This window comes from Bufo bufo, chromosome 8 (genome assembly GCF_905171765.1).
Source record: "Bufo bufo chromosome 8, aBufBuf1.1, whole genome shotgun sequence".
NCBI classification, from domain to species: domain Eukaryota; kingdom Metazoa; phylum Chordata; class Amphibia; order Anura; family Bufonidae; genus Bufo; species Bufo bufo.
The window spans coordinates 18002826-18022808 of NC_053396.1; the positions used below are offsets into that span (position 1 = coordinate 18002826).

At 44.0% G+C, this 19983-nt stretch overlaps 1 protein-coding gene across 1 annotated transcript in view; it reads left to right on the forward strand.

Moving 5' to 3' along the window:
* The first annotated feature begins 5268 nt into the window (after positions 1 to 5268).
* Positions 5269 to 19983, forward strand: part of LOC120977043 (torsin-1A-like) — a 36472-nt gene continuing 21757 nt past the window's right edge. The window contains exons 1-3 of the mRNA XM_040404772.1: positions 5269 to 5340; positions 12611 to 12744; positions 16599 to 16861. Coding sequence (XP_040260706.1) covers positions 5330 to 5340; positions 12611 to 12744; positions 16599 to 16861 — 408 coding nt within the window. The 5' untranslated portion in view covers positions 5269 to 5329. The remainder of the gene's footprint in view (positions 5341 to 12610; positions 12745 to 16598; positions 16862 to 19983) is intronic.

Consider the following 19983-nt stretch of genomic DNA (forward strand, 5'->3'; position numbering starts at 1 on the left):
TGATGTGTACTATGTGCCTGTATGTAATAACATGTGTGATGTGTACTATGTGCCTGTATGTAATAACATGTGTGATGTGTACTATGTGCCTGTATGTAATAACATGTGTGATGTGTACTATGTGCCTGTATGTAATAACATGTGATGTGTACTATGTCTGTATGTAATAACATGTGTGATGTGTACTATGTCTGTATGTAATATCATGTGTGATGTGTACTGTGCCTGTATGTAATAACATGTGTGATGTGTACTATGTGTCTGTATGTAATATCATGTGTGATGTGTACTGTGCCTGTATGTAATAACATGTGTGATGTGTACTGTGCCTGTATGTAATAACATGTGTGATGTGCAGTATGTGCCTGTATGTAATAACATGTGTGATGTGTACTATGTGCCTGTATGTAATAACATGTGTGATGTGCAGTATGTGCCTGTATGTAATAACATGTGTGATGTGCAGTATGTGTCTGTATGTAATAACATGTGTGATGTGCAGTATGTGCCTGTATGTAATAACATGTGTGATGTGCAGTATGTGCCTGTATGTAATAACATGTGTGATGTGTACTATGTGCCTGTATGTAATAACATGTGTGATGTGTACTATGTGCCTGTATGTAGTAACATGTGTGATGTGCAGTATGTGCCTGTATGTAATAACATGTGTGATGTGTACTATGTGCCTGTATGTAATAACATGTGTGATGTGCAGTATGTGCCTGTATGTAATAACATGTGTGATGTGTACTATGTGCCTGTATGTAATAACATGTGTGATGTGCAGTATGTGCATGTAAGTATTTTCTTTTTTTTAAAATTCCTGGAGAACCCCTATTAAACACCATGCTGGCTTCAGGATGAATGTTCCTAGTTTTATTTTAGTTGCAGCCTATGGAGAGTATCCCCGGCGTCTGGTAACTTGTAGGCCATAGTGATGTCCAGTACATCCTGGCCCCGGATTCTGTGCTTAGCATCTGAATAATTGCACACCATGGATGTTCCTGGTATCATTATACTGAGAGTTCTTTCTATCCTCCACCTAGTAAGATTGTTACGATCTTCCAGTTTATTAAATGTCTGTTATGCCATAATAGAGCTTGCCCGGCTCACTTCAGCCTTGGAGGCCTGCTCTTGGAAGATAGCAACTTCAGAAATCTCCAGCAGCAGGTTCTCAGATCCTGTGAGGGGCACCTATCTGGGCATAACTACTGTAAGGGGGCACATATCTGGGCATAACTACTGTGAGGGGGCACATATCTTGGCATAATTACAGCGAGGGGGCACAAAAGTAGGCATAACTACTGTGAGGGGGACATATCTGGGCATAACTACTGTGAGGGGGACATATCTGGGCATAACTACTGTGAGGGGCACATATCTGGGCATAATTACTTTGAGGGGGCACATATCTGGGCATAACTACAGCAAGGGGGCACATATCTGGCTATAACTACTGTGAGGGGGCACATATCTGGCTATAACTACTTTGAGGGGGCACATATCTGGCTATAACTACTTTGAGGGGGCACATATCTGGCTATAACTACTTTGAGGGGGCACATATCTGGCTATAACTACTTTGAGGGGGCACATATCTGGCTATAACTACTTTGAGGGGGCACATATCTGGCTATAACTACTGTGAGGAGACACATATCTGGCATAACTACTGTGCGGGGGCACATATCTGGGCATAACTACAGTGAGGCGGCACATATCTGGGCATAACTACAGCGAGGGGGCACATTCCTGGGCATAATTACAGCGAGGGGGCACATATCTGGGCATAACTACAGCGACAGTTATGCCCATAACTACAACTACAGGGGCACAAAAGTAGGCATAACTACTGTGACAGGAACAAAGGTGGGCATAACTGCTGTGAGGGGCCACAAGGAGGACATAACTATTTTGAAGGGACCACAAGGTGGGCATTGTCCAAGGGAAAATGTCCTAGATTACCCTGCTATACATTGGCATGGCTCAGTCTTACAGGCCAGCACAGCGCCCCCTGCTGGTGATTTCACAGGGGCAGTCACCATCCCTTCCTTATGTGATTATTCTTTTTTTCTCTATCACCACAGGGACCTTGTTCTGGATCCAGTGGACATCACGCCAACGCCAGCAACACCCTGGATAAGGTAGGACCAGATTTTATTAGGACTGGGTGACTGTAGCCATGCACTGGGCTTAGGGCTCTTTAACACGAGCGGATCCTGTGCAGGTAATCTGCTCTGTGAAAGAGACAGCAGAAAACGGAGCACTAACATGATTGATAATGCTCCGTGCCTCTCTGTGCCTCGGGAACAGGAAACTGAATCTCCTGACCTGTACCGCGCGGTTCCCGGCCGGACTGAGTGACAGCCAGGACTGCAGGTAGAGAGCGAGGAGCTTATCTAAGGTAGGGTAGGGAGTAAAAAAAAAAACAGGGAGGGGGAGAGTAAGTAGGACATTTGTTGAAAATGTTCAAATTTCATGCACATTAAATGCAACAGCAGTATTTGCACTGTAAACCTCCTTTTTTATTTATATAAAGTGTGGGTGAACTTAAACTGTATGGCTATACTGTGGTTCCTGTAGGCTTTGCGTGCGTAAGGTGGGGATGGCGTGGAGGGAGGGAGGGGGGGCCTCCATGTCTATTTTGCTTGGGGCCCCCAAATTCCTTCAAACGGCCCTGGGAGGGGGGTTGGCACCTGATACTGGCACCTGGGGGGGGGGTTGGCACCTGATACTGGCACATGGGGGGTGGGAAGGAGAGAGGCACCTGATACTGGCACATGGGGGAGGGGAGAGAGGCACCTGATACTGGCACATGGGGGGGGGGGGGGGGGAGAGAGAGGCACTTGATACTGGCACTTTTTTTGTGGGGGGGGGGGAGATGGCACTATGATACTGGGACATAGGGGGGGGGGGGGGTTGGCACCTGATACTGGCACATGGGGGGGGGGAGAGAGGCACCTGATACTGGCACCTGGGGGGGAGGGGGGTTGGCACCTGATACTGGCACACGGGGGGGGGGAAGAGGGGTTGGCACCTGATACTGGCACATGGGAGGGAGAGAGGCACTTGATACTGGCACTTTTTTTGTGGGGGGGGGGGGGAGATGGCACTATGATACTGGGACATGGGGGGTGGGAAGGAGAGAGGCACTTGATACTGGCACATTGGGGGGGGGTGGCACTATGATACTGGGACATGTGGGGGGGAGGAGAGAGGCACTTGATACTGGCACATGATGGGGGGGCATCTATGGGGACACTTACTGGCACATTATTGGTGGGCATTATGGGGGACACTAGGCCGGCAGCCTATCAGAGGCCGGACACTGAGGGGCATCTACTGGGGCACTATATATGGGGCATTTTATACTGGTACATTATGGGGGGCACTAGCAGGAAGGGGGGAGAGGAGCACTATGGGGGAATTTACTGGGGGCACTATATAGGGGTATTTTATACTGGGACATTATGGGGGCACTATGGGGGCACTATGGGGACATTAGCTCAACTGGGGGCATTACAAGAGGCTATTTTTGCACTGTCACATTATAAGGAGAATCATTACTACTGGGGGGGGGGGGGGGGGCATTATAGTGGACTTTATTACTCCCCCATGGTATGACCCCCTAGTAGCAGCACCAGCCTCTCCCTGCTCTGCTATCCCTCTGCCCCTTCTCCAAATCCTTATTATGAAATCTTTCTCATTAGGATAAAGCACAACATCAGTTCCGCCGACTCCCCCGGCCAAGTGTTGAAGTGGTGTCCGAGATCCCCAAGGGTCAAGTAACTGTAAGTTTTCATATGAAATATGTTTATGTTATACACATATAGCATCCACTGTGCCACACAATATACAGTATACCGCTACACTGTGCCACACAATATACAGTATACCGCTACACTGTGCCACACAATATACAGTATACCGTTACACTGTGCCCCACAATATACCGTATACCTATACACTGTACCAAAGGAGTGGGGTTTACACAGGAGGAGGGAGGTGCGAAGCGCGCTGGGGGGGCCCTTACAAATATTTGCTGTGGGGCCCAGTCACTTCTAGTTAGGCCCCTGAGTACGGCGCCGGCCGGGTCTTTAAAGATGGCGCCCACTCCTGAGTTTCCTATGGAGCCCTTGCCTGTAATAGGGCTCTATAGGAAACTATTAATTTTCTCATAGACTCCAATGCTAGTGCATTAGGTTCTATTAGAATAGCAATCTAAGGATTGCTTGGTATGGTTCCCTATAGGAACTATAAAATATGTAAAAAATAAAAAAAAGTTTTCAAAAATAAAAACATAAAAATTCTAATTAACCCCTTCCCCCCCCCCAAAAAAAAATACACATCATGAGTATCGCCATGTGTGAAAACACCCATAGTATAAAAATATCTTCCCCTTACGGTAAACAGCGAAACGGAAAAAAGTGTCAAAATGGCAGATTCGTCATTTTTTTGTCGTTTCGTTTTCTACAAAAAAAATAAAATAAAAAGTGATCAAAAAGTCATACACACCCCAGAATGGTATTAATGAAAAGTACATATCGCCCCACAAAAAAAATTAGCTCCGTACACATAATTACAAAAACGTTATAGGGGTCAAATGGAGTTGAAATATAAAACAGATTTTTTTTTTTTTAACTTTATTATTTTATCACTATCAAAATGCAAGAAAAACTATACATATAAGGTACTGACGGATTGTTACTGACCTGTAGAATAAAAGTAACTGGTCAGTTTTATCACGCATTGAAAGTTGGAAATAAAAAAAAGTAAAACTGTCGCGGAATTGCTTCTTTTTTTATATTTTACCCCATTTGGAATGTTTTTCCGCTTCCCACTACATCATATGCAATATTAAATGGTGGCGTTCTAAAGTACAACGTGTCCTGCAAAAAACAAGCCCTCATACGGGTATGTAAAAGGAAAAATAAAAAAGTTATGGCTCTGGGAAGGCAGGGAGCGCCAAACGAAAACGCAAAAACAAAAAAAACCCGGGGTAGAAGAGGTTAAAGAGGTTATCCTGGAAAAAATATTGATGACTTATCCTCAGAATAGGTCATCAAATTCAGATTGGCAGAGATCAGACTCCCGGGACCCCCAGCTATCAACAGTTAGAAGAGGCCAGAGCTCCTTGAGTGCCGTCTAAGGTCACCATGCATCAGTCACATGACCTGGCTCCAGGGATCACTGCTTCCCAATAACTCAACCAATTCTTGTCCCAACACAGAACCCCAAAAACAGGTTTATCATCCATCAGGACAAAGATCCTCAGTCCATAGCCGGCCAAAGCACAAATGATGAATTGCCCCTGCAGCCAACTACAATGGAGAACAGGTAAATGACATATACATTATGTTTGTGTCGCAAATGCAAATCTTAATGTCACGCAACATCTGCCGGACTACACACTTCATTCACACTCCTTGACTAGGCCATTGCTTTTTGCCACCGTGAGCCTATACAGGGGGCTTAAAGGGGTTTTCTAGAAGCAAAAGATGACTTATTTTAATGATAGATCATAAATATCTGATTGGTGAGGTTGGGTGGGGATCATCTGTTTGAAGAGACCACAGTGCATCTATCTCTTGGAATAGTCTTGGTGTGGTTGGCTGCATACCCACTGGCGGTCATAGGCAACGGTGCATGGCATAGACAACAGTGCGTGGCACCGAGGGATCATGGATCCTGAGCACAGCATCGGACAGGGCATTAACTGCAGGGAAAAGTCTCACAAATACACACACAGGTAGAGACATTGCAGCCAGGCTGCGGCCTGCAGCGTAGAGCACAGGAGTCTGCCAGCCAGGCAGAAGTGGACTGAGTCCCAGACGCCTCTGCCCGCCCCTAGTAGTGCAGTGTCCTGAAACACTCTGCTTAATACTGTAATTGTGTTTCATGAAAATGTGCTTGTGCCTGAGTTCCCATAAAGTTGCATAGGGATGGGGAGGTTCTAACAAACCTCCCAGGGCTGATTCCGCCCTGCTCTCTGAGAGGAGGAGAAGAACGAGGAGAGTGTGATTTCTGTGGGAAAAGCTGCATCTCAGCAGCCATTTTGCAGAGTTTTGCAGAGTTATCAACTCCAGAGTTAGTTCCATGTACCAGCCCATAGAAGGGAAAGATTACAGAAGATCCAGGCAACCCAGAGAGGGAGTGAGAATATTGGCAAAATATTGTCGTTTATCAGGCTGTAGTGTCCATTGCATTAGGTGGAGAGATTCTAAGCTACCAGCTGCCCACCATAACCAAAGACAGAAAGGCCATCTGTCAGGAGATAGTATTCCTAGAGAGGATACAGAAGTATATGACTATGCAGTGCAGCAGAGATAGTCCATCCCTCCAGCCTGGAGAAACAAGGGAGAAAGATTGATTGCTATAGAGTGAAACTACCCCTTATGCAACTTTTGGGAACTAACCTGAGCCACTGTAGAAGCCCCCTTGCTGTAAATGACTTTTGCACACATTGATGACCTTTGGATCAGCTTCAGTAAAGTACTGGGAATTTGTTAAGAGAACTGGTCTCCTTATTGTGCGAACTTATCACCTATTTGCACCTTACGGTGCTGACGTCACGAACACCAGGGACCCTGTCTCCACGGCACCTTAAACCCACACCACCAAGGGCACCTCAACCGCCACCTGGCAGGAGTCCCTGGACAACAGAATGTGTCCCGAAGGAACTGGTGCTGTCCTTCCATTCACTGTACGCCGGCCCAGGGAGCTCTGCCAACCGTGAGTAAAACTACTACTACCCCCATCGGCCCACCAACACTCACACATATTGCCCCCGCGGCCCGGTCGCTGTAGTAGCAGAACACGGAGCGCCAATATAACACACACATTCCATTCCCCGTGAATAATAGGGCCTTATTCCAATGGGTGTATTGTGCCCATGTTTTAGGGTTCTTATTCTGGATCTAACATCTACACTGCATTTGGAAATACTTTTTGCACATTTTGTTATGTTGCAGTTGTGTGCTAAAATAAAAATGTTCACATTTCCCCCATCATTCTGCACTCAATACCCCATAACGACAAAGTGAAACCAGAATTTTTGAATTTTTTCCAAATGTATTAAGCAAAAACTAAAATTTCACAAAAAAGTGGATAATGTAGTTTATTATTGCATTCAGCTTCATTTTTCTTTCTCGAGAATTGGCATTGGTCACTGTCCTTGTGTTACAGTGTAACTGTCATTTAATTATGATTTTTTTTTTTGTAATGTATAGGGGCAGCAATAATACACATTTTGTAATATACTTTAGTTACTGAATTGGTCCATTTTGTCCCTTAGCAGTGCTTTCTAAATGAGTGTAACTAAGGAAAGCCCATCTATTTATCTATCCATCTCTCTATATATTTTACATATAGTTTTCTGCCCGGCTGCAATCTCTACATTGTGAGCGCTGACAGTCTATGTTCCCTCTGTATAGCGGTATTCCCAGTGTGCTGTGTAACCAGCTGACGGGAGGTGAATGCAAGAATGCAGACAGCACTCGCTATTGAGAAGGCAGGAAAAAGCTGGTTTACATTATATAGAGACCGTTATTAGGGATGAAACATCCGAAGTCGATTCGCATAATTAGAATGTATTGGCTCCTATGAGCCGGAGGTATTACTTTGCGAAGTCTTGCGAGACTTCCCATAATAATTTATGCAGCACGCCAGACCTGCAGGCTACAGCGACAGTGAGGTCACGGTATTGGCAATCGAGGGTTACTCACTTTTCTGAGGAGAACCCTGGGCAGGCATGCAACAGTGAAAGGAGAGGCAGACACTAGTTCCTCTGGGGCACACTCTGTAGATAGGGACCAGGCCTGATGTTGGGTGAGGTGCCCTGGATGTTGTAGGTGTTTTGAGTGCCTTAGGTAAGGTCCCTTTAAGGATCGTGACGCCAGTGCCTGTAACGGTGGCACACCGATTTGTAGAGTACGCAGTTGGTAAACCAAACGTTACTTTACTTGGTGAAACAGTCCAACTTTTTACAATCAGTTGCAATGGTATATAATGCAGTCCTTTACAATACTAAATGCACAGCAGGTTTACTTCACAGCAGGTTTCAATCTTGCAAGATACTTGGAGGGCAAACAGTTAATGCTTTGCAGTGCAATGCTGCTCTATCCCGACAGCTATTCTAGCTGGCTGGATCCCAAGGCCCGGATGGCTACGTGCTGGCTTAAATCCTTGGTATAAAATCCTTCCTCCAGTATTGGCACTTGCTTAAGGTTACAATACCTTCTTTTCCTAGCTGTCTTCACTGCTGGATTTGAAAAGTGGCTGCAGGTTTCTCCCAGGAGGTGCTGTCCTACTACTGGGGTATCTCATCTGTGTTGGCTGGCTGACTGGTCTCCAGGTAGGCTGTACTCTTCCTAGCCTCCTAGTGCAACTAGAAACCAGGACTATCTAGCTGCATGTCAGGAGGAGGCTATCAGCATATCTCGGGCTGGTGCCTTCTCACTTCTGTCTCCACAGACTCCTGACTATGACCTAACTCCTCCCTGTGTGGGCCTGAACATTTATACTAGGGGCTCCCTATCTCCCTCTAGTGTCTAGGATGCCTAACTACACCCTAATAGGCCTGTTATGCATGACACAGGGGAAAACATTGCATGTAAAAACACATAGAAAAATACATTAAATGCATAGTTAAATATAATATTACTGTCCCTTGTGAGCAGAAGTAACACGTGAACCAATTGACCCTTGTGTAGTGCCCACGCCTACCTAGTGGGACACTACACTTCATTAATCAGGTTCTACTGGAACCGAACCCGAGTTCGGGATTTTTTTTTTTACAGTAGAAATTGATTTATGAAGTACGGCAATTATGCAAAGTAATAACTTCAGCTCATAGGAGCCAATACATTCTAATACTGTACGGAGCCCTCGCTCCATACAGTATTCAAACGAACTATTATGCATTTCATCCGGTCGATTCGCTCATCCCTAACAGTTATATATACTATAACTGTATATAGGGAATGTATATAACTGTCCCTATATCCTGTAGAACAGCTGTTCCCTGTCTCCATGCCTTCTCAAAAGTAAGCGCTGACTGCCCACTCTCATTTATCTCTTATCAGCTGCTTACATAGCACTCCGGGCATGCACCCATATAGAGGCATTCGGTCGAGGTATATGGGCGCCTTTAAACACAGGTACAATATGTCTGAATGAGGTCTGTCACCTACCTGACGGTATATTGGACTGGGTATCCTTAGTATGCCAGTATGAAGCACTTTATGGCGCAAAGAACCACGTCCAGCTTGTTATAATGAAGACTTGCCCATTTGAAAATATGCAGGAAACAGCGCATTTCGGGGATAACACTTCCCCTTCATCAGGTTACATGTAACCTCTGCAGTGAAAGCAGTGGGTCTGGCGGATGCTGCTGCTGTCAATTAAAAGCAGGAACTCACAGCAGCAGGCATTAGTGCTGATTCCTCTGAGGTGAAGTGGACTACAAATCCCATGAGCAACTTCTCCTCCCTGCAGCCAATAGCAGGGGGGCCAGGGGGAAAGGCTAAGGTATCGCTAAGGCTAAGTTTTCGTATCGCCCGGTCTGTAACGACCCGCACTACACAAATATGTAAATTATCCCCCACGGTGAACGCCGTAAAAATAAAAAAAAATGGCAGATTTGCTCATTTATACTTAGATGCCACAGAAAAAAAAACTTAATAACAAGTGATCAAAAAGTGTCATTTACCCCTACAAGTCGTCCCACAAAAATCAAGCCCTCACACAATTCGATAGAAATAAAAATAAAAAAGTTATGGGTCTTCGGAAGCGGTGATGAAAAAAGATTTTCTTCCTTTAAAAAAAGGGGTTTTATTGCACAAAAGTAATAAAACATTTAAAAAAACTAATGTATTTGGCATCACTGTAATCGTACTGACCCAGAGAAAGATAAAGATATTATGTTATTTATGTAAAAAATGAACACCGTAAAATTTATAATGTAAAAACTCAGTGGCAGTATTGCTGTTTTTTTCCCATCTCCCTCCCAGAAAGTTAATCAGAAAGTTATGTTATGTGTACCCCAAAATGACACCATTAAAAACTACAACTTGTCCCGTATACAGCTATATACAGTGGATATAAAAAGTCTACACATCCCTGTTAAAATGTCAGGTTTCTGTGAAATAAAAAAATTAGACAAAGATAAATAATTTCAGAACTTTTCCCACCTTTATTGTGACCTATAAACTGTACAACTCAATTGAAAAACAAACTGAAATCTTTTAGGTAGAGGGAAGAAAAATATAAAAATAAAATAATATGGTTGCAGAAGTGTGCACACCCTTAAACTAATACTTTGTTGAAGCACCTTTTGAATTTATTACAGCACTCAGTCTTTTTGGGTATGAGTCTATCAGCATGGCACATTTTGACTTGGCAAGATTTGCCCACTCTTCTTTGCAAAAACACTCCAAATCTGTCAGATTGCGAGGGCATTTCCTGGGCACAGCCCTCTTCAGATCACCCCACAGATTCTCAATCGGATTCAGGTCTGGGCTCTAGCTGGGCCATTCCAAAACTGTAATCTTCTTCTGGTGAAGCCATTCCTTGGTTGATTTGGATGTATGCTTTGGGTCGTTGTCATGCTGAAAGATGAAGTTCCTCCTCATGTTCAGCTTTCTAGCAGAAGCCTGAAGGTTTTGTGCCAATTTTGACTGGTATTTGGAACTGTTCATAGTTCCCTCTAGCTTAACTAAGGCCCCAGTTCCAGCTGAAGAAGAACAGCCCCTTGGCATGATGCTGCCACCACCATGCTTCACTGTGGGGATGGGGTTCTTTTGGTGATGGGCAGTGTTGTTTTTGCGCCAAACATATCTTTTGGAATTATGGCCAAAAAGTTCAACCTTGCTTTCATCAGACCATAACACCTTTTCCCACATGCTTTTGGGAGACTTCAGATGTGTTTTTGCAAAATGTAGCCTGGCTTGGATGTTTTTCTTCGTAAGAAAAGGCTTTCGTCTTGCCCCTCTACCCCATAGCCCAGACATATGAAGAATATGGGAGATTTTTGTCACATGTACCACACAGCCAGTACTTGCCAGATATTCCAGCAGCTCCTTTCATGTTGCTGTAAGCCTCTTGGTAGCCTCCCAGACCAGTTTTCTTCTCATCTTTTTATCAATTTTGGAGGGACGTCCAGTTCTTGGTAATGTCACTGTTGTGCCATATTTTCTCCACTTGATGACTGTCTTCACTGTGTTCCATGGTAGATCTAATGCCTTGGAAATTCTTTTGTCCCCTTCTCCTGACTGATACCTTCTAACAATGAGATCCCTCTGATGCTTTGGAAGCTCTCTGTGGACCATGGCTTCTGCTGTGGGATGCGACTAAGAAAATTTCAGGAAAGACCAACTAGAGCAGCTGAACTGTATTTGGGGTTAATCAGAGGCACTTTAAATGATGGCCGGTGTATGCTGACTGCTATTTAACATTATTTTGAATGGGATTGCTTAATTATGAACACAGCTACATCCCCAGTTATAAGAGGGTGTGAACACTTATGCAACCACATTATTTTATTTATTTATTTTTGTTTTCTTCCCTCCACCTAAAATATTTCAGTTTGTACAGTTTCAATTGAGTTGTACAGTTTATAGGTCACATTAAAGGTGATAAAAGCTCTGAAATGATTTATCTTTGTCTCATTTTTTACAGCACAGAAACCTGACATTTTAACAGGGTGTGTAGACTTTTTATATCCACTGTAGATGGGAAAAAAAATGTTATAGCTCCTTCCTGAGTGTGTACTGAGCTGGGCAGGGGTTTCCCAAGTCGTCCCCTGGCAAAAGAGGAAGACCCTCCTGCTATTCTATAGAGCTCCAAGCAAGATTTGGGTGGAGGCACTGCACCATAGTGAAGTGAGAGCCACCATGCACCCTGCCTACTGAGGGCTGCCCAAAGGGGTGTCACAAATAATGCATACATGTGAGGTCCAGGGCCGGTTCTAGCTTTGTTAGAAAGAGACTGTTATGTACTATATGACGTCTGATTTTAATTTTTTACATGAATCGTGGGATAATCCCTTTAGAGGGAACCTGTCACCTGTACTATGCTACCCTCACTGAGCGTTTCTAAATGTTACTTGTCTTACCCTAAACCTATAAATTACACTTTTAATTTCATTTGCAGACGAATTCAATAAGTGTTATGCATTTTTGTACTTCCCGCCTTGTATGTAAATTAACATGAAAGAGTCATATCTTACTTGTGTGACCAGAGAAGAGTCATATTTTCAAGCTCTGACTCATCTCAGGTTAATTTGCATATGTATCAAATCGTTTTTTTTACACAATAAAAGCACACAGAGCTATGGGGACTGGGTATTGCGGATGTGCTAGCGGCCATCTAGCAACCCATGTCCTCAGCTCTATACATCAAATCCCGGTGACAGGTTCCCTTTAAGTGAAGAAGATGACATCATTAAGCCTTACCTCTCATGGCAGATCCACCCCTCCCCAGCGCCCCTTTCAAAATGATATATGATACTGTGACTTCTACCCTTTGAATGTTCTTTAGTTTCTTGTCACGCCCAGGATCTCTACGCTGAAGAAAGTGAAAGTAAAACTGTAGTAATCATTGTATTCAGGTTTCAGAGGAGAGACGAGGGTCCCGGGAGACGACCTACAAGTAGGATGATTGCTGCTGTCTCTGCCGTCATTGTGGTTGTATTTGGAGTATGGTATCTATGGACCTCAGGCGACACACCGGCAAACTTTGCAGGTAAGTCTCCTGGACTGGGCGTGTAGTGGAGCATGCCTCCCAAGTGTCCCTCTTTTTGACCCATGTCTCCCTGTCCCTCTTTGATGCTTAAACGTCCCTCTTTTTGACCTGGAGAATTAATGGTTAAATGTGCATTAATAAATTAGCAAAATTGCCCCGTACTAAACTATCTGTATGGTTTCTACCTGTATATTAGACTATAACTTCATTATTTGGTGCAAGTTGGACATTAACCCTTTTCCGACCAGCGCCGTACTAGTAACGTCCTTGGGCTGGTCGTTTATCTCTGAATGGACGTTCTGGAACGCTAATCGTGCAGCTGCTATTTGGTGCAAGTTAGACGTTAACCCTTTCAATGAGGGCTGGGTATACAGATCAGGAAGCGGTATGTGACTGGTGGTCATGTGACTGTCGGGGCCAGGGGGAGGGCAGGAGCTGTCGGGTCTTCCACAGACCTCGATCAGCCCTGCACTGAGGCTGTACAGCGCTGTATACCGCTGTGCAGCCTCTCTGGGGGCTGTATTTCCACAGTAACTGGGGCTACTATGTCAGCCCCAGTTACAGGAGAAATCAAGAGGGGGGGGAAAAAAGTGAAGTTAAATGTCCCCCAGAGGTCTTGTATGACCTTATGGGGGACGCAAAGTGTAAAATAAAAAAATTAATAAAAAATGTTTTATAAAAAAAAAAGGTTTCACATATTAAAAAAAACAACCCAATTAAGTAATAAAAAAAACATAAGAAAATAGAAAAAAAAATATAAAATAGACCTATTTGGTATTGCCACGTCCGTGACGGCCGGCTCTATAAATATATCTAATGATCCACCCCGTCCAATAAAACCATTAAAAAAAAAGAAAACTGTGTAAAAAAAAAAGAAGCCATTTTTGTCACCTTACATCACAAAAAATGCAACTCCAAGTGATCAAAAAGGCGTGTATCCCACAAAATGGTACCAATAAAAACATCACCTCATCCCGCAAATGAGCCCCTAAATAAGAAAATCTCTAAAAAATATAAAAAAAATCTAAAATAAATAATAGCTCTCAGAACATGGAGACATTAAAACATTATTTTTTTTGTTTCAAAAATGCTATTATTGTGTCAAAGTGAAATAAATAAATCGCCGCGTCCATAACAACCAACTCTATAAAAAACTCACATGACCTAACCCCTCAGGTGAACACCGTAAAAAAAATTTTTTGTCACCTAACATCACATAAAGTGCAACACCAAGTGATCAAAAAGGCATATGCCCCCCCCCCCCCCAAAATAGTACCAATCAATCTTTCCCCTCATCCTGCAAAAAATTAGATCCTACCTAAGACAATAGGTCAAAAAATAAAAAGGGTATGGCTCTCAGACAGCTCTCAAAACATAATTTTTTTTGTTTCAAAAATGCTATTAATGTGTAAAACTTAAATAAATAAGAAAAAGTATACATATTAGGTATTAGTAGTGTGTTTGCCACCCGGGTCCTTTCTCTGCCCCCCCCCCCCCCAATACTTTAAAAAAATTGTACCCCTCACAGTAGTATTGTACAGATGTCTGCCCCCTCAAAGTAGTTACGCCCACATTGTGCCCTCTCACAGTAGTTATGCCCTCTCTTTGCCCCTTTTGAAGTAATAATCCCCATTGTGTCCCCTTCATAGTAATAGTGCCCATTGTGCCCCCTTTATAGTAATAATACTCACTGTGCCCCCTTCATAGTAATAATGCCCATTGTGCCCCTTCATAGTAATAGTCCCCATTGTGCCCCCTTAATAGTAGTAATGCCCACTGTGCTAGTAGTGCCCTCTGTGCCCCCTCCATAGTAGAAATCCCCATTGTTCCCCCTTCACAGTAATAATGCCCACTGTGCCCCCTGCCCCTGACCCAATATCAGACCTCAGATAAGACCCCCATTAGACCTCCAGACCCCCATATAAGACCCCCATTAGACCTCCAGACCCACATATCAGACCTCAGACCAGACCCCCATATCAGACTTCCAGACCCCTATTAAACCTCCAGACTCCCACTAGACCTCCAGACCCCAATCAGACCCCCACCCCAGTCAGATCTCCAGACCCCCCAGTCAGACCTCTAGACCCCCCAGTCAGACCTCCAGACCCCCCATTAGACTACTCCAGACCCTCAGTTAGACCTCCAGACCCCACCCAGTCAGACTTCCCGACCCCCCCAGTCAGACCCCCCGGTCAGACCTCCTGACCCCCCATAGACCACTCCAGACCCCCATTAGACCTCCATAATCAGACCTCAGATCAGACTGTAAAATAACACTTTCCTCTCCTGCCGCCACTTTCCCTTTCCTGGCTCTCTTCTCTTCTTAGGGCCGGCGCTGCAGTCATCTGACCTCCTGCAGCATCAGGTCAGAGTGCGAAAATGCCCATAGTATAAAAATATAGATATAGTCCCCATACGGCAAACAGCAAAACGGAAAAAAAGTGTAAAAATGGCCGATTTTGCAGTTTTTGGTCGCTTCCTTTTCTACAAAAATATTAAATAAAAAATGATCAAAAACTCACACACCCGAGAATGGTATCAATAAAAAGTTCAGTTCGCCCGGCAAAAAATTAGCCCCCACACAGCTCCGTACACATAATTACAAAAAAGTTATAGGGGTCAAAATATGGCAGCGAGAAAATAAACAAATTGAAAAAATGGCATGGTGTTAACCCTTTGGATACCGGAGGTTTTTTCATTTTTGGTTTTTCATTTTTCTTCCCTATTTTCCGTGAGCCATAACTTTTTTATATTTCCAGTCACATAGCTGTATGAGGGCTTTTTTTTCATTTTCTGGTTCAGTACAATTACAACGATACCCCATATGTATAGGTTTTTTATGTGTGGGCAGGTGTGGGCAGCACAGCTGTCTGTAAAGTGCGGTCGGAGTGCCAGTGGCTGTGGGGGCGATCCACCTCCAATGAAGATAAAATGAAAAAATTTCACAGCACATCCAAAGAGTAAAAAAGTAGAAAAGGCTTTATTCACCAGACCCGCAACGTTTCGATCCGCTTTCTGGGATCTTTCTGCTCACTGCTTAAGAAAGAGACCAGAAAGCGGATGGAAACATCGCGGGTCTGGTGAATAAAGCCTTTTCTACTTTTTTCATCTTTGGATGTGCTGTGGAATTTTTTCATTTTTTCTTTTAAATTTTTTCATTTTATCTATTATAACAGTAGAGAAATTTAAATTTGGGAATTTTTAATAAATTTTGGTAAATTTGGGATTTTTTCACAAATAAAGGTGAAATATATTGACTCAAATTTATGACTATCATGAAGTACAATGTGTCACAAGAAAACAATCTCAGAATGGCTTGGATAAGTAAGTGTTCCAAAGCTATTACCACATAAATCGCACATCAGATTTGCAAAAAATGGCCTGGGCAGAAGAGCGAAAACTGGCCCAGGATAGAAGGCGTTAAAACATGGCAAATCTGTTGTGTGGAAATCCATATGCAGTGAGCTCTCCCTAGTGATGGCTATATCAATCCATATGCAGTGAGCTCCCCCTGGTGGTGCTTATATCAATCCATATGCAGTGAGCTTCCCCTTGTGGTGCTTATATCAATCCATATGCAGTGAGATCCCCCTAGTGGTGGCTATATCAATCCATATGCAGTGAGCTCCCCCTAGTGGTGGCTATATCAATTCATATGCAGTGAGCTCCTCTTAGTGGTGGCTGTATCAGTCCTTATGCAGTGAGCTCCCCCTAGTGTTGGCAGCAAGGAGCCAGGATTCTGTAATTTATCATATCTGAAAAATAGAGCTCATTCATATTTTGTAGCAAATTCCTATATTTCCTATTAATATACTATAAAAATCTCATTCTTGTGCATTTCCCTTTTTCAGCTCTGGAGAAAGACTATTCCACCAATGTATTTGGGCAGCACTTGGTGGCGCCAGTAATTCTCAAGGCAGTGCCTGATTTCTGGAATAACACCAACCCTAAGAAGCCCTTAGTCCTTTCCTTTCATGGTTGGACTGGTGGCGGCAAGAACCTTGTGAGCCAGGTCCTGGTCAGGAATCTCTATCCTGCAGAGGGCGAGAGGAAAAAATGTGTACAGCTGTTTGATGTAATGCACCATTTTTCCCCAGAAGAGAACATAGCAAAGGTAAAATACTGGGACAATATCCGGGACCGTGTGTGAATGTGTCTGGGGTGTTAAAAGGGTTTTCCAGGAATTGAATATCAATGACCTAGCCTCAGGACAGGTCATCAACAACAGATTGGTCGGGGTCTGGCTCCTAGCACCCCTGCTGTTCAGCTGTTTTAAGGGTCTGCAGTGCTATGGCCTCCTCATAGTATACAGAGCACAGCGCCATACATTGTACTGTGGCTGTGCTTGGTATTGCAGGCCAATCCCACTTGAGTGGAATTGAGCTGCAGGAAGGCAGTTGCTGATGGAAATAATGTCACAAGGCAAAAACATCTGATCGTTGAGGGTGCCGGGAGTCGGACCTCCATTAGTTTAATATAGTTGGAGGATAGGTCATCAATATTTCAATCGCAAAACACCTTTAACTGTATACCTATCTGGGCCTTTGAAGGTGGCAAACTATGCAGTTCTACAGTGCACATTAGCTTCTCCTGCTGAAGGGGGGTAGGCTACAGAAAGTCTGCCCCCAAAATCTTGTAACTACCACAAATTTTTATGTTAAACATTTACGCACAGCCAACAGACTATGTACGACCAGATAGTCTGCACTGAATTTTTCAAGGATGTATCTGAAAGTCTTTGTATATAAACTAATAACAATACAAGAATATAGAACACCACAACAAGCCCACACTGCAGCTACTACCCCCTATATAAAAAATGACCATACGGCAAGCAGACACATAAAGAAAAAAATAAACATTTGTTGTACTTAGTGCTATTAAAGGATATTTTTTCCCCTTTGTTAAATATTTTCCTGGGTAATTATATATATATAAATAAAAAAAGAGAAAACAAATGGCGGCACCGGACAAAAACAATGTGGGTGCTAGGTCCAGGGACGTAGCAGCTTACCCCGTATAATAAAGATGAAAGACGGACAGCACTCCAAGTAAAAGTAGTGGTGTTTATTCACCCATGTGGATGGCAACGTTTCAGCTCATACAAGAGCCTTTTTGTATGAGCTGAAATGTTGCCATCCACATGGGTGAATAAACACCACTACTTTTACTTGGAGTGCTGTCCGTCTTTCATCTTTATATATATATATATATATATATATATATATATATATTTATTTGTGCTCACGGCTACCTGTGACATATAGCCTTACGCGACACGCTACCTGCCTAACTAACTAAACTAAGCTGCTTGAATTGTGCCGTAACCACTTCATTGGAGAAATGCCTAAAGAGGGTAAACACCACAACTAAATGATACATAACAGTTTATTGCAAACAACACTTACATGACCAACTTCTCAAATGCGAGAAACATCTCGCGATTAGGTTGAGGTATGTACCTATTAAAACACGAAGAGCGCCATCGACCTAATTTTCGGATAATATGGGCCGGAACTTTGTTCCTAGAGGCAGCAGATGCTGCACCTATCCTGAAGGAATGGCCTGATATAGCTGCTGGGTTCACTCCTAAATTGGACACCAGCATATGGACATTACACACAAACTGAGAGGTGGTGAGTGGTGCCGTGGGAAACGGCAACAGAGGACTCTATGGGTCTCGGTCTGTTAATGCTGCCAGTAACTGCTGAAAGACACGGACCGAGCACCATGAATGTGATGTTGGAAAGAAAATGATTTGTTGGGGGTCCTGTTTGAGATGTTTTGGTGACTGGTAAGGGCAGCATGTAACCGTCGGGACTCAGGCTCAACTGGGTGAGGCTGACAAAACTGCTATTGGAGGAAGTGCACGTGAACTCGCCTGACCTGAAAAACCTGTTGTCACGGATGTTGTAGGGGAGAACACCAAAGGACAACAAGAAGGAAGGGAAAAGACACTAGGCCTCACCGCTAGGGAAGGAAAAGGGTCACCACCTATAAAACCCTGCTCCTGGCCCTAACTCCTATCCGTATGGGCACCTCTCGATGGTAGAGATGCCCATACACAGGAACCTAGAAAACCCTGGTGGCCCTCAGTTGCCCTAATAGTAATGACCGGGCAGAGACAACCCGCTCCTTCCCTGGTGAAGGAACCAGCGTCTCGCTGAGGCCTAGTAAACAACAAAGGTGGGGGGGAATACAAAACACAACAAGCGGAACACTTAACTTCTGAGGCTGATGGCTGATGGACGAACAGGACTTCACCATGAACCACACTCCAGCTCTTCCAAAAACCAAATGAAGCTATCCAGAGCAAGGAGTGATGGGTAAAGTCAGAATAAATAGGGGGAGGTGAAGGTCACATGATCCACATCTGAACAGGGGGTGTGGACATACCAGCAACACACAGACAAAGTGAAACCAAAAGAGGCTGTCAGATAATTAATGTGCAGATATTCTTTCAGACCTTCTCAAACCGGTCACCGGCGTGACAGTACCCCCCCTTCTACGGGTGACCTCTGGGCGCCCAGGACCGACCTTATCAGGATGAGCTCTGTGGAATGCTCTCACTAGACGGCTAGCATTAACATCAGTCGCTGGAACCCACATCCTCTCCTCTGGTCCGTACCCTCTCCAATGAACGAGATACTGGAGGGATCTCCGGAGAACTCGGGAGTCCACAATCCTGCTTATCTGAAATTCTAAATTGCCGTCCACCATGACAGGAGCGGGAGGCAAGGAGGACGGTTCAACAGGTTCAACACATTTCTTTAACAACGATTTATGAAATACGTTATGGATTTTCAATGCCTGAGGAAGTTCAAGACGGAAGGCTACAGGGTTAATAATGGCAGTGACCTTATATGGACAAATAAATCTTGGTCCCAACTTCCAAGAAGGTACCATAAGTTTAATGTTTCTCGTAGACAGCCACACAGAATCACCCACTCTCAGGTCCGGACCACTCATACGTCTCCTGTCAGCCGCACGCTTTTACCTGTTGCCCATCTTTTCCAGGTTATTTTGGATTTTCCGCCAAATAGAAGACAAAGAAGAGGAAAATCGTTCCTCCTCAGGAATGCCGGAATTATGAGCACCAGAAAATGTACCAAACTGTGGATGGAACCCATATACCCCAAAAAACGGCGACTTATCAGTGGATTCCTGTCTACGGTTATTTATAGCAAACTCAGCTAACGACAAAAATGAAGACCACTGTCCCTGATTCTCTGAAAC